Source organism: Mauremys mutica, chromosome 2 (genome assembly GCF_020497125.1).
Source record: "Mauremys mutica isolate MM-2020 ecotype Southern chromosome 2, ASM2049712v1, whole genome shotgun sequence".
Taxonomy (NCBI): Eukaryota; Metazoa; Chordata; order Testudines; family Geoemydidae; genus Mauremys; species Mauremys mutica.
Window position 1 is genome coordinate 64,040,841 of NC_059073.1, and position 19,764 is coordinate 64,060,604.

The window sequence follows — 19,764 nt, forward strand, 5'->3', positions numbered from 1 at the left end:
ACTAGACATTCTGCAGCCCTCTGGTCCCAGCAGAATGGCCCTCCCCATCAATGAGGTCATCATGGAACTAGCAAATATGGTTTGGCACCCCCTTACTACTTGTGCTCCCACCTCCGGGAAGCCTGAGAAGCACTACTTTGTCCCATCCAAGGGGCGAGAGTTCTTCTTCTCTCACTATCCACCAAACTCCCTGCGGGAGGTGGAGGGGGAAGTAGGCAGCCACAGAGTGGTCCAGGCATCAGCACCCAAAGGCTCCTTCCTCTGATAAGGGACATAAGAGACTCGACCTTTTCGGAAGAAAGGTATTCTGTTCCATCTCTCTCCAGTTCAGGATCTCTAATTATTAGGCCCCCTTGGCCGAACATGATTTTATCGATTATGCTAGATTTCTAGAGTTTAAGGACAAGCTCTCTGAGGAGAATAGAACCTGCTTTCAGGGCTTAGTGGATGAGAGCAAATTGGTGGCAAAAATTTCACTCTAAGCTGTGGTGGATGTGGCAGATACCACATCCAGGGGGATGGCTATGACCATTGTCATGAGGACAGATCCGTGGTTACCATCCATGAGGCTTGTGAGGAATCCATCAGCCTTGCTACCCACCACCATCAGAACTGGTTTGACAATGAGAATGTTTTGATCACAGCCCTTTTTAACCCAAAGAGAAAAGCTTTCTATGACTGGCAGAACCATGCATCATCCTATCAGAAGCAGAACTCTTTCCATCAGCTCAAAGCTGAAGTTCAAAGGAGGATCCGAGAAATAAATTTAAAAAAAAATGAAAAAAATAAAAATGGTGGGAGGACAAAGCTAAAGAAATCCAAGCATTCTCTGACAGACATATGTGGAGCTTCTTCTGTGAGACAGAGACCCTGTATGAACCAACCTCATGTGGCCTCACACTGTTGAGATCCGAAAATGTTAGAAACTCTTCCCAACCCACTCAACACCTGAGGAGGTCCTCAAAGCAATTAACCAAATAAAGAACAATAAAGCACCAGGGGGGGAGGGATAGCTCAGTGGTTTGAGCATTGGCCTGCTAAACCCAGGGTTGATGAGTTCAATCCTTGAGGAAGCCACTTAGGGATCTGGGGCAAAAATTGGTCCTGCTAGTGAAGGCAGGGGGCTGGACTCGATGACCTTTCGAGGTCCCTTCCAGTTCTAGGAGATTGGTATATCTCCAATTATTACTATTACTGATGGCATACCAGCTGAAGTATTGAAAGTGTGGGGTAAACACTGACTAACAAGCTTCATTTGCTGCTTGTAACAGTGTTGGGATTCACCACCACAGCGCCTCCCGCTGGTGACTCCAGGAATTAGCACAGTCCAGTGGCACGCCCCTTCCTGGTGGTGTCCCGTCCATTGTCTCACCCTCGGTTGGCGTGTGGACCCGTGTTGCTCCCAACCTGCGGTGTCCTCTTCAAGCCACTGCCCTCTGGCAGTGCCTCTTTCCATCCTCACCCCCTTCTGGGGGGTGTGTGTCAATCAGCTGTCTCTCTGAGCCCCAGCCAATGTGGGCAACTGCATCCCCAAAGTCACACTCCTCTTGGTAGGGGATTGGTGCAGCCCTAGACGGCCACTACCATCAGCCGGGTGTAAGGCAAGGGGGAAGAGGGGGACCCAAGCCCGCCCACTCTGCCTCCCAACCCAGGGACCCTCTAGTGGCAGCCGTCCTGCCCTCCTTCTCTCCCTCTGTCTGTCCACGTCCCTGGGCCACCTCCCCTTCGGCCCCTCGCAACGGTTAGGCCCTTCCCCTCAGGGCCTGCAGCCTGGCAGACACTGGGCTGGAGTTCCCTTCTGCTCCCCCTGGGCCTGCCCAGCACTTCGCTGTCCCAGGTGCTAGTCTCCCAACTCTGGAGACAGACCTTCCCCTATCTAAGGCCTGGGACAGACCGCCTGCTCCCTCTCTGAGCAGCCTTTTTATAGGGCTGAGCCTGGTCCTGATCGGCTGCCTCCAATCTGGGCCCCGATTGGCTCTCAATAAGCCCTTCTCTTATTGGCTGCCCATTTGCACAGGCGCACTGGCCTGCTGCAGCCCACACTCTCAGGGAGTGGGGCAGCTGCCCCACTACACTGCTCCTCAAAATCTGGCGCACTGAAGAAATCCCTGCTGATTTACATAGCGCTAACGTTACCATTTTCACAAAGGGAAATAGGGCTGACTGTGGCAACTATCGAGGCATTTCCCTTCTCTCCATCGCAGGGAAAATTCTTGCTAGAATGTTACTGAATCACCTGCTCCCTCTTGCAGAGGAAGTACTTCTAGAGTCGCAGTGTGGCTTCAGACCATCACAAGGCATCATCGACATGATTTTCTCAGCTAGGCAGATCCAGGAAAGATGTCAAGAACAACACCAGGAGCTAATTATGGCCTTTATTGATCTGACCAAAGCCTTTGACTCTGTCAACAGTGAGGCTGTGTGGAAAATCATGTCAAAGTTTCACTGCCCAAGAAAATTTATCACCATTGTAAGACTCCTCCATGAACAGATGACTGTGTCCATCCTGTGCAGTGATTCTACCTGTGAGCCCTTTCTCATCTGAACTGGTGTAAAACAAGGTTTTGTACTGGCACCCACCCTTTTCTCCATTTTCTTAGCAGCTATGAAAATGTTAACCAAGACCATTTACACATGGTATTGGCGTCCAATATCAGACTGACGGCAACCTCTTCAACCTTTATCGTCTCCATGCCAGAACTAAAGTAATATCAACAGTTACCGAACTCCAGTACGAAGATGATTGTGCTGTACTTGCACACTCAAAGGAGGATCTACAAACAGTCCTTAATTGCTTCTCTGAAGCTTACAAAAGCCTACGGCTAACTCTGAACATCGGCAAAACAAAATTTCTCCACCAGCCAGCTCCCGGTCAATTATCGGATGCAGCAAGGAAGATCTACATTGACAGAGAAGAAGTGGAAAATGTAGAATACTTTGCCTATCTTGGCAGCTATCTCTCACAGAGGGCAGACATAGACCTTGAGATTCAGCACAGAATCCGCTGTGCTAGCCTTGCCTTTGCAGACTGTCTCGCTAGGTGTTCAACAATCACGACATCAGAACACACATTAGACTTTTAGTTTATAAAGCAATGGTAATCTCAACTCTCCTCTACGGCTGTGAGACTTGGATGACCTATAGAAATCACCTGAAAAACCTGGAACACCAGCACCAGCACTTTATTAGGAAGATCCTCAACATAAAGTGGGAGGATCACCGCAATAATGTCAGTGTCCTCAGATAGGTCAACATCCTTTGTGTTGAGCCCCTGATTATCGGGCACCAGCTGAGGTGGAGCAGGCAATGTGTGTGCATGCCTGATGTACACTAAGCAAAACAATTGCTGTATGCCCAACTCACCAAAGGAGAAAGGAAAGGGAGAAGCCAAAAGAAACACTTTAAAGACATCCTCAAGATAAACATCAAGAGATGTGGCATCAATACCACACATTGGGAGACATTAACCCAGGATAGGGATAACTGTTGAAGACTTGTCAGAGAAGGAACGTCCACATTTGAGGAAAATCGTCTTGCCCTGGTAGCAGAAAAACGCATAAAATAAAGGACAGACAACTGTCACCCAGCAATCATAGCCCAACCCTGACTTCCAACACCACCTGCAACATCTACCAATGGGTCTGTGTCCCATAAAAAATAAAACCTGTGAAAGAGATCATCCTCGACCTCAAGGGATCAACAACGACAACAATCCTCAGGTTTCCCTAGAGAGAGGCAGAGTTCCATCAAAGATCTGCCCTTTGACACTGTTAACCTGTTCCATGAGAAAATGGATGAAATCTCTCCACTCTCTCAAAGACTCAAGAACAGTTCTTCACCAGCTGGGTGTTTATACCCCTGTCCCCAAGAGGAAGCATCAGAAATAGGGATATAGGGCAAGACCCACCTCTTTAGCCCTTTTATCATCAATGTTCTCAGGAGCCACATTGCAAGAGATTGAGGGTATATAGATGCAGGAACCCACCGTTTGCAACATTCACCACCATGTCGTATTCTAACCCCTGGCGAAGAGTTTGTTTCATCCACATCCCTTTATTGCTGCTTTTTCATTCCCCTATTCATATGTTTGAAGGCTGCTTTACCCAATTTGTCAAAAGCTGGAGGGCCCTAACTACAGACATGGGTATTAGAGAGTACCCATGGGGGCTGTCTAAACAAGTTTCTGACTATTCCTTCTCCAAACCCCTTTCCCGATGGCTCTTCAGAGACCACTCTTATGAGGAGATTTTATGACAGGAGCTGTGAACTCCCTGCTCCTCAGGGGAGCCATAGAAAAGGTTCCGCCTCAACACCCTGGAAAGGGAGTCTATGCTCCTTACTTCTTGATCTATGTCAGTTAAGCCAGCTTATAAAAAAAAATAAAATTCAACATGATACCCTTGGCATCAGTAATTCTCTTGTTAGAGAATGGCACATGCTTCGTGGCTTTCAACATGAAAGATGCATATTTTCATATAGATATCCATTCAGCCCACAGGCGGTTCCACAGGTTCCTCTTAGAGCAAAACTATTACCATTCAGAGTCCTCCCCTTTGGTCTGTTCACAGCACCCAGGGTTTTTCAGTGGTGGCTGCTGGGACAAGAAGAGGATTTACAGTTTTCCCATATCTCAGTGACTGGCTTCTCACAGGAAACTCCTATAAGGAGGTCCACATCATGACCCATATTCTGCTCAACCTTTTACTTTTCCAAGGTATCTATGTCAATCATGAAAAATCCACATTTTGACTACTTCTGGGGGAATTCTGCGTATGCGCAGAATTTGTCCCCACAGATTTCTTTGCTTCCCCGCAGAAAAATGACTTTCTGCATAAATCACTGTGGGGAGAAGGTGGGACTGGAGAAGACCTGGCTGGTGGCTCCTACCATGCGCCATGCTCAGCTGCTAGTCCCGGCTGGGCTGGGGAGGACGCGATTTCCTCTTCCATTGCTCAGCATCTAGGGCTGGGTCAGACCTACCCCCAGATTTCTCCCCTGGCTGCAGGAAGTTCTGAAAACTGCCCCTCTCCACCCACTTCCTGCACCCATCACTCCTGAGCTGTACAGGGAGGGATCCACTTACAGGGAGCTGCACCCCCATCTGCCCAACCCCTGTGCATCCAGACCCCCTCAAACCCAGACTCTCCTGCTGAGTCTCGCCCCCGCCCCCCGCACTCAGAACTCCTCCCTGATGAGCCCCACTCACAGGTGAGCAGGAAGCTTCCCTGGTACTTCTTTAGAGCAGGGGTTCTCAAACTTCATTGCACCCCCACCCCCTTCTGACAACAAAAATTACTTCACGACCTCAGGAGGGGGGACCAAAGCCTGAGCCCGCCCAAGCCCCACTTCCCTGGGTGGGTGGGGGACCAAAGCCCAAGCCCCACTGCTCCAGGCAGGGGGGGCAATGCTGAAGCTCAAGGGTTTCAGCCCCAGTCAGGGTGCCTGCAACTTGACCCCTTCAGCCCTGGGTAGTGGCGCTTGGGCTTCAGCAAGTCTAAGCCAGCCCTGATGACCCCATTCAAAGAGGGTTGGAACCCATTTTGGGGTCCTGACCCACAGTTTGAGAACCGCTGCTCTAGAGCAACCCTCAGCAAAGACTTGAGAGATGCCCTCCTGATGGTGTGGAAGGGTGCCAGGGGTAAGCTTTCCTTCCAGTTCTTTTGATACCATAGGTTTTACAGAAGATCCACCAAGACAGAGCTTAAGTCATCCTCATCACACCCAACTGGCTGAGACAATTCTGGTTCATGGGTCTGTTCAAGCTTTCATTATAACCTCCCATGAACATCCCACCCTTCAAACCCAACACAGGAGCAAGGTCATCCACCCAATCCAGGGCCACTGCAACTCAGAGCCTGGTATTTGGATGGCGTAAAAGACAGAAAGCTCATGTTCCAAGAGGGTTGCAATTCATCCTTGACCGAAGTAGAAAAGACTCTAAAAGAAGCTGTTACTCAGCTAAATGGAATTGGGCTCCACTTGGGCTCATCAACGCAGTTTGTCTCCAGGCTCCACTGGAATCCTGATATCTTAGGGCTAGTCTACACTTACGAGCCGGGTCGACGCGGTGAGTTCGACTTCTCGGAGTTCGAACTATCGCGTCTAATCTGGACGCGATAGTTCGAACTCCGGAAGCGATAGTTCGAACTCCGGTACTCCACCACTGCAAAAGGCGGTGGCGGAGTCGACCTTGGAGCCGCGGACTTCGATTCCGCGGCATCTGGACGGGTGAGTAGTTTGAACTAGGGTACTTCGAATTCAGCTACGCTATTCACGTAGCTGAATTTGCGTACCCTAGTTCGACCCCGCTTCTTAGTGTGGACCAGACCTCAGAGTATCTTACTTGCCTTTAGGTCTTCGGGTCTTGCGTTCAGTTCCCTGCAGGGGCATCTAGCAGCCTTGCTTTCCATCCTCCAGTGGATAACCGTATCTCTCTCAAACCCTGTCACAGTTAGATTTTTGAAGGGGATTCTCAGATCCTTTCCACCAGTGATGAAGTCCACACCTCAGTGTGACCTCAGTTTTGTTCTTTAGTCTCTCACTAAGTCTCCCTTTGAGCAGCTGGCCATATGCTCAATGTCCATGAAGGTAGCTGTAATGTCAGCCAGAAGAGCCAGAGAGCTGGGAGAATATGGTCCCACCATATTCTACCTTCTATAAAGAAAAGCTCTTGCTATGCTCCTACTCCAGATTCATACCCAGAGTAGTTTCCAAGTTTTGTACAAAATCAGGTCATCCACTTACCTGTATCTTTTCCTAAACCACATGCCTCAGAAGAGGAGAGAAGACCACATTCTCTGAATGTCTGGAGGGCTTTGGTCTTTTATCTGTAAAGAACAAAGGATGGTAGAAAGACACCTAAATTATTTGTTTCCATAACAGAGCAATCGAGGTACCTATATCGGCACATTCCTCTCTCCCTGCTCCTAGAAGGGGTAAAGGCTCATTTCCCCAAGGGGCAAGCTACTTTAGTTGCATCTCTGAGAGACATACCCATACTAGAGATATGTAGGGCAGCTACTTGGAGCTCTTTGCATACCTTCACAAGACATTACACCTTGGTACAGTCATCAGCTGCAATTATGATTATGGGGACAGCAGTACTACAGCCAATTACTTCTGCATCCTCGCACCCACCACTTATCTGTTAATCTCCACATGTAGTATTCACATAGAGACCATCACTTGAAGAAGAAATGGAAGTTACTTACCTGTAACTGGAGGTTCTTCGAGATGTGTGGTCCCTATCTGTATTCCACTACCCCCCCACCCCATTCACTCTGCTGTGGATTGATTACACTGTGGTAAGAATGGGAATCTGGAGAGGCATTGGCTTGCACCATTCTTTATGCATTTGGTTGGCAGCTTGAGAAGATCTATGGTGCATGTGTGAGCCAATGGACACTGCTTACAACTAATTCCAGACTCAGGTGCATGGTGAGCGTTCATATCCCACTTTTGGAATACAGATAGGGATCCCGCATCTTGAAGATCCTCCAGTTATAGGTAAGTAACCTCTATCTTTTGGAATTATGAATTTGTAATATGCTGTGATACTGGTGTCTGCTTCCAAAGGCTCAGGTTTCTAAGACTGAGAAAGCACAGAGCAAATACTTCAGAGAGCTCTCGAGTGAAAAAAAGATGCTTATTTTTAAAAGCTTGTTGAAATTGACTGATTTGTTTTCCAATTCTGTTACTCATATATTGGAATGTTTTTCCTTATTTTATTTTTAGGAATGAAACTCTATACTCATATACTTCTTTGCAGCATGCATTACAGGGTTCTCCAAAGTGCCGGTTATCTTATTGTATATAGTTTGTGTTCCTCTACTTAGGTACAAGAAAGTAAATTCAGGTCTGAGTTTTTGTAATATGAATTTTCTCATTTTGGGGATTTTTGTCCCTTAGCATTAGTGAATTTTACTTTATTTTTGTGATTTAATTGTAATGTGACACTTAGTGCCTCTTCTTTTCAATTAGCAAAGTGAAGTTTACTGTTTCAAAAGCATAAAAATGAATAGCTTATTCCCTAAAATGGGAATGATAATATGTATCCAGCTTTTTAAAGTGCTCTGAGATGCTTTAATGAAAGGGACTAGAAATGTAAATTAACATTAAATTTATGATAAAATATAGTCCTAATGATAATAGCTAAGTCTGCAAGAAGATTGAGGTACCATAGATTCTATTCTAATGGGGATAAGGGTTTGGTTTCTGGTTTTCTTACTGGTTTCTGGAATTTTATGGAAAAATATGGAATTGTAGTAACAGATTATCAAACCCATAATTTCTCAAGAGGATAGAAGTGGTGTGGTGATGCACCAAAATGCAGGTTTGGAACACAAAACGTGACTCATCACTGCCATTTGAATACTGTACAATGAACTTGAAGGCAATATCTAACTTCCTATGATATATTTATTATTTTTCTTTTGAAAGGCCAGAACTGGAATAAAATTAGATCTATAAAAACATTCAATATTGTATTCTTAATTTTAATTTTGTACATATTTAGAATTCATTTGCATGTTGTAGAGCACCTGAAACAGACTTACTATGATGAGCATAACTCCCTTCCTGTATTTTATTGTATTTAACTGCTAACTTGTCAAATGAACTAAGTCCTTAAAAGAGGAGTTGCCCTGTTTTACTTTTAGTGTACTCTGAATCTTACTGTCTGGATACTTGTATCCCTATTATAATACACATTCCTACTTTCTCATTAGTTGGTGGTCATTTTGTATTCCCAAACTTTAAGCTCACTGTATTTGCACAAATTAGTAACTACTTTTTTCATCATCAACTTTTTTCATGTTGTAGCCGGTGTTGCAAAATATTTACATGCCAGATGTGCTAAAGATTCATAAGTCCCTTCATGCTTCAGCCACCATTCCAGAGGACATGCGTCCATGCTGATGATGGGTTCTGCTCGATAACAATCCAAAGCAGTGCAGACCAACACATGTTCATTTTCATTATCTGAGTCAGATGCCACCAGCAGAAGGCTGATTTTCTTTTTTGGTTGGTTCAGGTACTGTAGTTTCTGCATCGGCGTGTTGCTCTTTTAAGACTTCTAAAAGCATGCTTGACACCTTGTCCCTCTCAGTTTGGAAGGCACTTAAGAATTTTAAACCTTGGGTTGAGTGCTGTAGCTCTCTTTAGAAATCTCACATTGGTACCTTCTTTACGTTTAGTGAAATCTGCAGGGAAAGTGTTCTTAAAATGAACGACGTGTGCTGGATCATCATCCCAGACTGCTATAACATGAAATATATGGCAGAATGTGGGTAAAACAGAGCAGGGGACATACAATTCTCCCCCACGGAGTTCACTCACAAATTTAATTAACACATTGTATTTGTAATGAGCCTCATCAGCATGGAAGCATGTCCTCTGGAATGGTGGCCAAAGCATGAAGGGGCATACGAATGTTTAGTGTATCTGGCAAATAAATACCTTGCAGTGCCGGCTTCAAAAGTGCCCTGCAAATGCCTGTTCTCACTTTCTGGTGACATTGTAAATAAGAAGCGGGCAGCATTATCTCCTGTAAATGTAAACAAACTTGTTTGTCTTAACGATTGGCTGAACAAGAAGTACGACTGAGTGAACTTGTAGGCTCTGAAGTTTTTACTTTTGTTTTTGTTTTTGAGTGCAGTTATGTAGCAAAAAAAATCTACATTTGTAAGTTGCACTTTCATGACAGAGATTGCACTACAGTACTTGTAGGAAGTGAATTGAAAAATACAATTTCTTTTGTTTATCATTTTTACAGTGCAGATATTTGTAATAAAAAATAATATAGACATTGATTTCAATAACAACACAAAATACAATATATATGAAAATGTAGAAAAACATCCAAAATATTTAATAAATTTCAATTGGTACGCTATTGTTTAACAGTACAATTAAAACTGCGATTAATCACGATTAATTTTTTGGAGTTAATCACGTGAGATAACTGTGATTAATCGACAGCCCTATAAAATTGTTATATAATTAACTGAAAGACTACTTAGAACTTATCCTACTGGCTTTGTTTGGCTGTGATGATTGTGAAATTGCTTTCTCTAAAATGTGCAGGCTGTTGGAATCCAGGGCTTGAATAGAGGTTCAAGTGACCCCAATTGGAGTGATGTTACTGTGGTGCAGCAGTATTTCCAAATCCTACCTAAAACATAACCTTATGGATACCTAAATCAGCAATTCTCAAACAGGGGTCTGGGGTCCCCGGGGGGAGGAGGAGGCGCAAGTAGGTTTCAGAGAGTCTGCCAAAATAAACCAGACAGCAGGGCCAGCGTTAGACTCACTCTCTCTAGGGTCCAGGGCAGAAAACCGAAGCCAGAGCCCTGCCGCCCAAGGCTCAAGGCAAAGCCCAAGCAACTTAGCTTTGTGGGGCCCTGGGCAATTGTCCTGCTTGTTACCCTCAAACATCAACCCTGTCTTTTAATCTACTGGATATGCAGAAAAACAGTTGTTGTGGCACAGGTGGGCTCTGGAATTTTTATTGTCTGTTGGGTGGGACCTCAGAAAGAAAAAGATTGAAAATCCCTGAAAATAATGGAAAAACCTTAACTGACTCAATCAGTGGCAGTATAACTGAACATTGTCAGCTTGAGATGGATACTCTCTCCTTTTACACTCCAAAAAATTTATTCAACCACTCTGTCATTCTCCAAAAGCATTTTGCAGTCCAGATTCAGACCCTGGAGAATGGCTCATCTTCCAAAAATAGAAATACAGCCCTGTAGAACTCTTCTGCTGTGTGCTCTGAAATCTTGTAAGCATGATGCAGCTATATTGGTCCCAGTCAGCTGTTTCTGTCTATAGCTACAGGGTAGCTTTCCTCAATGTTCCTCCTTTCTCTCCTGTAAATGTTCTTGATTTCCTTCTGTTCTTATCGTGTTCTGGCTTTTCTGCTCTTCTCTGCTGCCTCCAAGATCCATTTTGGGGAGTCTTGGCCAATATAGGGCATGGAAGTTATGGGGCATTGAGTGGCCTACTCTAAACTGTCTGCTTTGGTGATAATGCACCTCTCAGCTAGATCTGAACTACTTGCCCTATACAATCCCCACTTCCATAGTGTAACCCACACACCTCCTGGGTGTGGTGCTCTGTCCCCTCTAGTGGCACCGAGATGACTTAGATATTGATGAGTCTGGTATAACCTTAGCTAAGGGCCATGTGGCTTTTGACTCATGCAGTAGAGGCTCATGCATTTAGCTCAGAGGTGGGCAAACTTTTTGGCCCGAGGGACACATCTGGGTATGGAAATTGTATGGTGGGTCATGAATACTCATGAATTTGGGGGTTGGGGTGTGGGAGGGGCTGAGGGCTCTGGCTGGGGGTGTGGGCTCTGGGGTGGGGCCAGAAATGAGGAGTTCAGGGTGAGGGAGGGGGCTCTGGGATGGGGCAGGGGCTTGGGATGCGAAGGGGGGTGAGGGCTCCGGCTGGGGGTACAGGCTCTGCGGTGGGGCTGGGGATGAGGGGTTGGGAGTGCAAGTGGGTGCTCTGGGATGGGACAAAGTGGTTTGGAGGGCGGGAGGGGGATCAGGGCAGGGGGTTGGGGTATGGGAGGGGGTCAGGGGTGCAGGCTCCAGGCGGCGCTTACCTCAAGCAACTTTTGGAAGCAGCGGCATGTCCCACCTCCGGCTCCTATGCAGAGGCGCAGCCAGGCAGGTTGGCACGCTTCCCCGTCCACAGGCGCCAACCCTGCAGCTCCCATTGGCCATGGTTCCTGACCAATGGGAGCTGTGGAGCCCCTTGGCTGACCCTATGCATAGGAGCTGGAGGGGGGACATGCTGCTGCTTTCGGAAGCCGTGCGGAGCCACAGCACATGTGGAGCAGGGCAAGCCCCTGGCTGGAGTGGGGCAAGCTCCGGACCCCACTCCCAGGCAGGAGCTCGAGGGCCAGATTAAAACGTCTGAAGGGCCGGATGTGGCCCCCAGGCCATAGTTTGCCCACTCCTGATTTAGCTCGAGGTCCCAGGTTCGATCCTGTCAACCTGGGTCTGTCGGTGTTACAATAGCTCATCATCACTATGGAGGAAGAAAAAGCAAAAAAGCCAACAAAGTTAGAAAATTAGCAACCTCCCCTCAGCAACAGTTACCCCCTGATTCCTTTTGTCTTACTTTTAATATATGCAGGCTATTCTCCCTTTTCCATTTAAATTCTGAGTCTGATTCTCTTCCCCTAAACTGGGGCATTCCATCTGCAATTTCAACTAGTTAGCCAAGGGAGCACTCTCTTCCTTCCTTCATGTTCTTTCACCATCATCTTTTTCAAGCTAGTTTCTCCCTTTGCTGGTACCTTGATGTCTTTTGTCACAGACTGCAAATCGTCCAAGCTCTCCAACTATTCTAGGAGAAAACCAGAGTTTAGCACACTGAGCCAACAAAAATAGCTAAGAATGTGCATGTCATACATGCACACTAAATTGGAGACTTCAACAAAGAAGATTTTTCCTTCTTTCTCCTTTGAAGAGGCTGAAGTTTTTTCTTTATCTTTTTGGTCCTCTTTGAATTGGTGGATTTTTAAAAAATCACTTTAAAATGAGTGCAGTGGTGATTTGGGAATACCATTCAGCAGTCATTAGAGATGTGTGTTGACTTATCCTGAAAAGAGTAGTTTCAGCAGGGTTGGTCACGAATTTCAGAAAAAAGCATGGGAAGACAGAGAAGATATTTAAGCTAATCCCCCTGAAGAGGATGATTGCATTTCTCAGTTAATAAAGACTCTTGTTCTTGTAGTCTGGGCAGCTGCTTCCAAAAATCTAGCCAATAAGCAAATAGAACATTACTGGAAAAAAGATTATGAAGCTTTTGTAACGGACTTAAAGGATTCTGTAGTGATTGTTACCATAGTTCAGATATCCCCTTGATGAAACTTTTTAAAAGGCTAAAGCCAGTCTTGAACTGAACAAAATAAAGGGATGAAAGGAACAGTACTTTTGCAGTACTCTTTGTAATATCATTTGTTTCTCTTATTGGAGGTGTAACTTTGTTTTAATTCCCAGAAGAATTATTTGGCTTTGACACTGGACATTTGGTTCACTTTGTTCTGAATAAAGCTGCTCTGAAAAAAATCAATGAAGATGCTTCAGATTTAAAGAAAGTGTGAATTGCACAAGATGCTAAACACATTCCATTTGTAAATACCTGGGTGGCTCCCAGTGGTAATGGAGACAGCTCATTTGTCCCTCCAGGGCCAACAGGTATTTGTCATTTCTGCTTTTCTGTGTATTGGGAGCAGTCTTCCCCTAAAATGAGGTCCAAGAAGTGACAATGAAGGCTTGTCATCCCAAGAGGACTGCCTGTAAAAGACCAGCATTGCTGTTTCTTCTAAGAATGGGACCGAACTATTACAGGCAGATGGTGTCTATAGATTATACAGTCTACTGGTTTCCAGGGTTCCTCTATAATCCCCTCCATTCTTAAGTCCTCCCTTCCTTCCAGTTAAGCCAGGAGATGGTCTTTTTATTTTGAGCTACAGTTCAGAACCTTTAGGCACCTTGCAGCACTCTACTTTTTCCAATATTTCTGGGGCAAATGCTTTAGGTATTTTAATGTATAAAAAAAAAACCAGGAGGTTTTTGATGGGTACTAGATCTTTACCTTCTCAGCTGCTCAGTGAAAATCTCTCTTTTCCACAGATTCTTTTCTGCTCATTTGGGAAATTTCTACTCTGTACTGTAGATATAAAAGCATGCCTTCTTACCCCTGTACTATCCATATGCATCCACCAGTATGGTGCTCTTTCTTTTCCGCTACCCACCCCAATTATGTGTGTTTCATTCTTTCAGTCAGAAACAAGTGCCCTTCTTTTTTGTAAACCTATTGCTATGTTTCACTTGGTGAACTTGCAAAACAAAATGGCTCTCAAACAAATAACTTGAAGAGCCCTTTGCCGTCAACATCTTTGCCACTGTGGGCTTTTGTGGCTGGTGAAATATGTTGCATAGATTCAGCGAAGGAAAATGGTCATCAGGCAAGTCTCCTTTGCTATAATCCTTTAACCTTGATGATCAGTTTAATAGTTAAACTATTCCTTCCTCTATATCTAGCCCATTTTGGTAGAATACAACAATGGAACCTATAGGTTACTGAAATCTTCAAAGGAAAATTAAAAGTGACCTCCTCAGGTCTGAAGTCTTCAAAATTTTCTACCATTCAAAGGCCATGGCTTCATAACATTTGGGAGAAATATGGGCAATTGAATAGACTGGCTCAGCTGTCAAACTCCAGACCCAGGCAAGTGGGAACTCAAAACACAGTAGAAAATATTTTTTTTAGATAGGTTTTGCTGAGGCGTGATACCCATTAGTTTCAGTTATTGACAGGAAACTCCCAAGGAAGTCTTCAGGTGGTGGTTCTCTCCGAGCTCCACCTCCTATTTTCCTTTTTATTCTTGACCTGTTTTTTGTTACATGATGATGTGACTCAAGTTTGGCAGCTGCACTCTGCCTGAGAATGGGGGACAGCACTGTCCAATTTGCCAGTTTCATATGAAAATATCAATGTAGAAGCCGAATTCCCTCCCTCTTCTTCATTTTTTTACTTTTTCTCTCTAAAGTTTTTCTTTTACTAAACTTTTTTTTAGAAGTATTTCCTATCATCACATTACTTATCCAACGAATCACAAGTTCTAGTGTCTAGCAGAAGAGTTCTGCAGTGTTGCCTCTGCATCTTCTAGAGCAGGAGTCGGCAACTTTTCAGAAGTGGTGTGCTGAGTCTTCGTTTATTCACTCTAATTTAAGGTTTTGCGTGCCAGTAATACATTTTAACGTTTTTAGAAGGTCTCTTTCTAGAAGTCTATAATATATAACTAAACTATTGTTGTATGTAAAGTAAATAAGGTTTTTAAAATGTTTAAAAAGCTTCATTTAAAATTAAATTAAAATACAGAGTCCCCTGGACCAGTGGCCAGGACCTGGGCTCTGTGAGTGCCACTGGAAATCAGCCTGCATGCTGCCTTTGGCATGTGTGCCATAGGTTGCCTACCCCTGTTCTAGAGAGTGGAATGAACCACTCTGTTAGCTGAACATCTTGGAGAGTCTTATAATTTGACATTGTCTTTGTTCGCCTGAGAGGTGAGGATTACTGCATGGGTGGTGGTGAAGTTAGCTTTCCTTTTGCTGAAATCTTCTACTAGCAGTTTCACAAAGGATTTTCAGATCTTTAAAAACATATATAAGGAAAGAATAACTGAAAACATTTCATACCCCTCATGACTGCGTGAATATATAAATACTTCATTATAATATACAGTGAGTGCTTGGATCTCCTCATCTTTGTGGTATTCACACATTGTACCTCTCAAGATACTATTTATATAAAGTGTAATATTATATGTATTGCCAAACAATAGTGTTTAAATGTATAAAATTTCTGCAAAACTATCCATCATACATACTGTTGTAGGATGGATACTTTTAAATGTATTACTATTCACAACATTTTTGTATCTTCAGCTACATTGCTAATCTTAGTAAAGTGATTTGCTACTCGGTTTAATAATGTGTTTAATTTAGTACTATGAATAAATTAGTTGGAGAAGCAGACAAGGAGAGATGAAACAATTTCAACACAGTGGAATGGTGGCAGTTACTGGAATTTAAATAGCTACAGATTTTTCTTTAGTGCTCACAATTTTTTTAAATATAGTCTTTGTCTTCCCCATTAAATCGCTAATTATGACTTACATGAAAACCACTTTCTTTGGAGAGAGGACTGTAATATACATTCAGGATTTCATTAATGGAAATATAGCAATTCTGAGAATGTTCTAATGTTTTAACATTGAGTTAGACTTGAGACAAACAGTATTAAATTGATCTCCTATTTGTAAGAGCTAAAGGGATTTTTTAAATTCAGGTGAATTCTCTTGTCTCAGTGAATGAATTAATTACTTATAGTGATCAGCTTTCAACTGGTAAAACACAAATGCAGAAATCAATCAATATGTTAAGAAATACAGTATAGTGTTAATTGTTTAAGTTGCAGTAGCAAATACCTAGAAACATACTGATGCTTTAAAATTTTAATACTGAGTTTTGGTATTTTAATAGGCTCTTGTGTAATGTTCAAACAGCTGAGCACAAGTAAGTAAATGCTAGTGGGAAATGTTCTGTTATTTAATATGAGAACAGATGGTAACTAGTTTATTTGCTAAAAGCTATAATTTCTCAAAAGTTGAATCTTTTGAACTATACAACTATCCCTGCTTCATGTGTTAATTGAGGGACAATCAACTTTTAATATTCTTGTTTCCTATCACATTAAGATGCATTTTTTTTATCATAATGGAGTAGCCAAATGTTTTTAATTTCATCTGAATGCTTTTGGTCACATATGTTTAGGCAGGAAAGAAGTTGACAAAAAGCATGCAGTTGCATGTTTAACAAATCTTCAAACTTTGTTTTGAAACATCACCTCTAAAACAAAAAAGCATTGAGTAGGTTTATTGTATGAATAACCCTACTCCATTAAGTACATGACTTTTTATCCCTTGCAGCTATGTTCAATTGCATTTTATCTTTGCTCCTCTTCCACTCTTATTTCACTCTTGACCCTATTTCTAGGAGATGTGCGAGTAAGAAGTCGGGCAGGATTTGAAACAGAAAGAAGAGGTTCTCATCCATACATTGATTTCCGTATTTTTCACTGTAAGTATTTGAAAGCAGATAAATGACATACATGAAGGCTTCCATTAATTCTAACTTCTGGGCCTCTAAAAATTAATGCTATTAGCTGCTTACGTAACAAGAAACTATCCTTGAACTTTTCAGAAAAATCTTTCCACCACTTCATCCTTGTTATCCCAAAAATACTACAGAAGAATCCCAATGCTCAATATTACTTTATATTCTGAAAAGTATAGTTTAAACTTATGAATACATCAGGACCAGACACAGGTTTTTGAATGAAGTGAGGTATCATCTTGTGTCCAGCAATGGATGCACTTATTATTTGCTTGGAAGAGACAAGAAGAGTACTTTCCAGCTTTTACAAAGAGTTAGATGGTTCTGGAAGTGGAGACCTTTACACATAGGATGAAAGTTGAAAAGATCTGCAGTAGGTTTCAGTGTCCCTGAAGAGATCTTAATCTTTTGAAAGGCTCCATTAATTTATCACATGCAGATAATGCTGAAAAATGTGGGTGGGAGGGAATCAAACCTAAAATGAAACTTAAAGCAGTATAAGAAACTAATGAGTTTAAACAATTTGTTTAATTGGAAATGTGTTAGGAAACATAATTAGTCTTTAAAAAAAAAGTACTGTAAACTTCAGTCAGAATTTGACTTTTTTTTTCTTCATTTTTCTTATGATTAAACACCCCAGCACTATGGTACAAAAGCTGCAGTATCCACAGGATAGTGCAATGGTTAGGGCAGTGACATAGGACGTGGAAGACCTAGGTTCAGTTTTCTTCTCTGCCATGGACTTCCTGTGTGACCTTGGGCAAGCCATTTAGCCTCTCTACGCCTCTGTTCTCCATGTGTAAAATGGGGATGATAATGATTCTCTAGCTCATAGGGGTATTGTGAGGATAATACATTGAAAGATTATGAAGCATTTTGAGATCTACTGATGAAAACAGCTATATAAGAAATAATCATTATTTATTTTTATACACTATAACATGAAAATTCAGTAAATATGCAGGTAATTTAAATTTTAACTCTTTAAAAATCACTAATAAATTAAATGTACAAATATGAAAGGTATTTTAAATGTCTTGTTACAAAATATCCATGTACATTAGTGTCACAGATATCAGTACAGTTCTGTGAATATGTTTAAGTGCAATGGGAGAAGGTGGAAAAAAAATCTTCTGTTGGCTCTAATTAAAATGTGGCTGTTATAATGACTTAAATGATAGTGGCAGAAAAAAACAAACCTCAAACCTGTTCCAGTTATTCCCTCCATTGCACTAACTTATTTTTAAAGTGGGTCTAATTGGTGGTCTAAAACCCTTAAAACTAGTTATTAAAGTTACACAAAACAAGTGAGAAAACAAAGTTTGAAGAGTATGAGGCACTAAATTCTCCAGTGAAGGGGAATTTAGATTTTGTCACAAAAGCATTCCTTTTAAAAATTGGTAATCCTACCAATATTCAGCAAAATAAGACATTGCAGAAATAATATGCAATTTATTAATGTTAAATTTTAAAATACATTTTATGAATGCAAGTCATTGACATTCTTCACATTCTTATAGACAAATTGATACAAAGAGGGTATAGTTTAAAAAAAAACCACCTCTGTCTGGCATTGCTATCTAGATTTCTGTACTGTGCTCATCACTGTGTGTCATCAGTCTAATATTTGTCCATCAGAGCTTCTGCTTACTCAGGCCAAGAACCAACTTTTAGTAGCATTAAACTTGGTACCAAGAAATGTCTTGGCTACAACTTTTTCTTGAGCCAACTGTTGTGAGCTTTGTGTGCGCACAATTCCCCAGCTCTTCCTAGGAATGCAGGTGTGAGGCCAAAATGGGAAGCTGTACCTTGTTTCAGGCCCCTACCCCACGGAACAGTTTTTTTCCCTATAATTCCCCTGCAAATGGGTGGATTCCAGCCCAGTTTTTCTTCACTTGTAATCCTTCCATGTATCAATTGAAAGTAAATCCTTCTTTCTTTCCTCTCTGCAGTCCTGTTCAGGGTCCCTCCCCCCCCCCCCAGCCTCTTCAAGCAAAGATGTACTGTATCTTACTACCAATTCAGTCTCTGGGGGAGACTAGCTTTGACCTCTTCTTCTCAGCCCCCTCATTTTCTTTCTCTGGTGATTCCAGGAGGATTTTGTATGAAAAATATATGTATTTAGCGTCACATATGACAAAAACCCTGAAAAATTTCCCCAATTGAATATAAACTACCATTCAAGAGGAGAAGGCAAGCGTGCCATCTTTTTGCCTTGGGCAGATTTGAAGAGATTCCAGTCCATTCTTCTATAATAAAGATGTTTGAAAACAGGCTGTATTCTCTCTCCATCTGTTGCCACTGGCTGCCTTTGTCACCCTCCCAAGAAGTTCCTTCCCTCCCCCCCAAATCTGAATGTTTGATTTGACCTTTCATGGCTGAAGGTGGACTTGGGGTCACATCCTGCTCAAAAACAGCCTTCATGAGCCTCTCTGATGTTCCTCATCTTCTCTTGCATTAACTAACCTAAACTACATTTTGTCATCTGCAAATTTTGCCATTGTCATTACCTACTAATTTTTCCATATCATATTAAATAATTACACTGGTCCTAGTTCAGAACTTTGGATCGTCCCACTGTTAATCTTTTGCCATGATGACCTTTTATTACTGCTTTGTTTTTTCTCGTAACCAGTTTGTTCTGTGCCAGTACTTCCTGTGATAACTTATGTTTCTTTGATAGTCTTTTCTGAAGAATTTTATTAGGACTTCAAAACAAACCTTTTAACAAATTGTCAACTTGTTCTTTTACCTGTTCTTTTCTTGACAGATTCAAAGAATTCAAACAGTTTTAGAGGCACAATTTTCCTGTAGGGAAGCTGCTGTGGTTCATCCCTATCAGAACATAATCATGTTTTTATAATTCAACAATTTATAATTGTTATCATTTCAACCAGTTTGACCTGGTACTACAGTAAAACTTATTGGCCTGTAACTCTTGGGATCTCCTCTTGTTCCTATTAAGAAAAATGAATTAAAAACACACACACACACACACACACCCCAAGTACAACACTTGCTACTGATTACACATTTTTCTTAGGAACTTAAAGAATGAAGTGGC

At 42.4% G+C, this 19,764-nt stretch overlaps 1 protein-coding gene and 1 long non-coding RNA gene across 4 annotated transcripts in view; one reads left to right on the plus strand and one right to left on the minus strand.

Moving 5' to 3' along the window:
• The window catches only part of PDE7A (phosphodiesterase 7A), a 149,968-nt gene that overhangs the window by 73,221 nt on the left and 56,983 nt on the right, over positions 1 to 19,764 (plus strand). The window contains exon 3 of one of the 2 annotated variants that reach the window (XM_045004724.1): positions 16,581 to 16,664. The exons of the other annotated variant lie outside the window; for it this stretch is intronic. Within the exon in view, the coding sequence (XP_044860659.1) occupies positions 16,581 to 16,664 (84 nt within the window). The remainder of the gene's footprint in view (positions 1 to 16,580; positions 16,665 to 19,764) is intronic. 2 annotated transcript variants of the gene reach the window in all.
• Positions 1 to 19,764, minus strand: part of LOC123363583 — a 30,773-nt gene that overhangs the window by 1,571 nt on the left and 9,438 nt on the right. The window contains exons 3-4 of one of the 2 annotated variants that reach the window (XR_006576818.1): positions 6,745 to 6,827; positions 6,345 to 6,442 (exon numbers count right to left, since the gene is read on the minus strand). This is a non-coding gene — a long non-coding RNA (uncharacterized LOC123363583). Of the gene's footprint in view, positions 1 to 6,344; positions 6,443 to 6,744; positions 6,828 to 19,764 lie in introns of those variants that run through there. The other variant, XR_006576817.1, reaches the window with a different exon arrangement.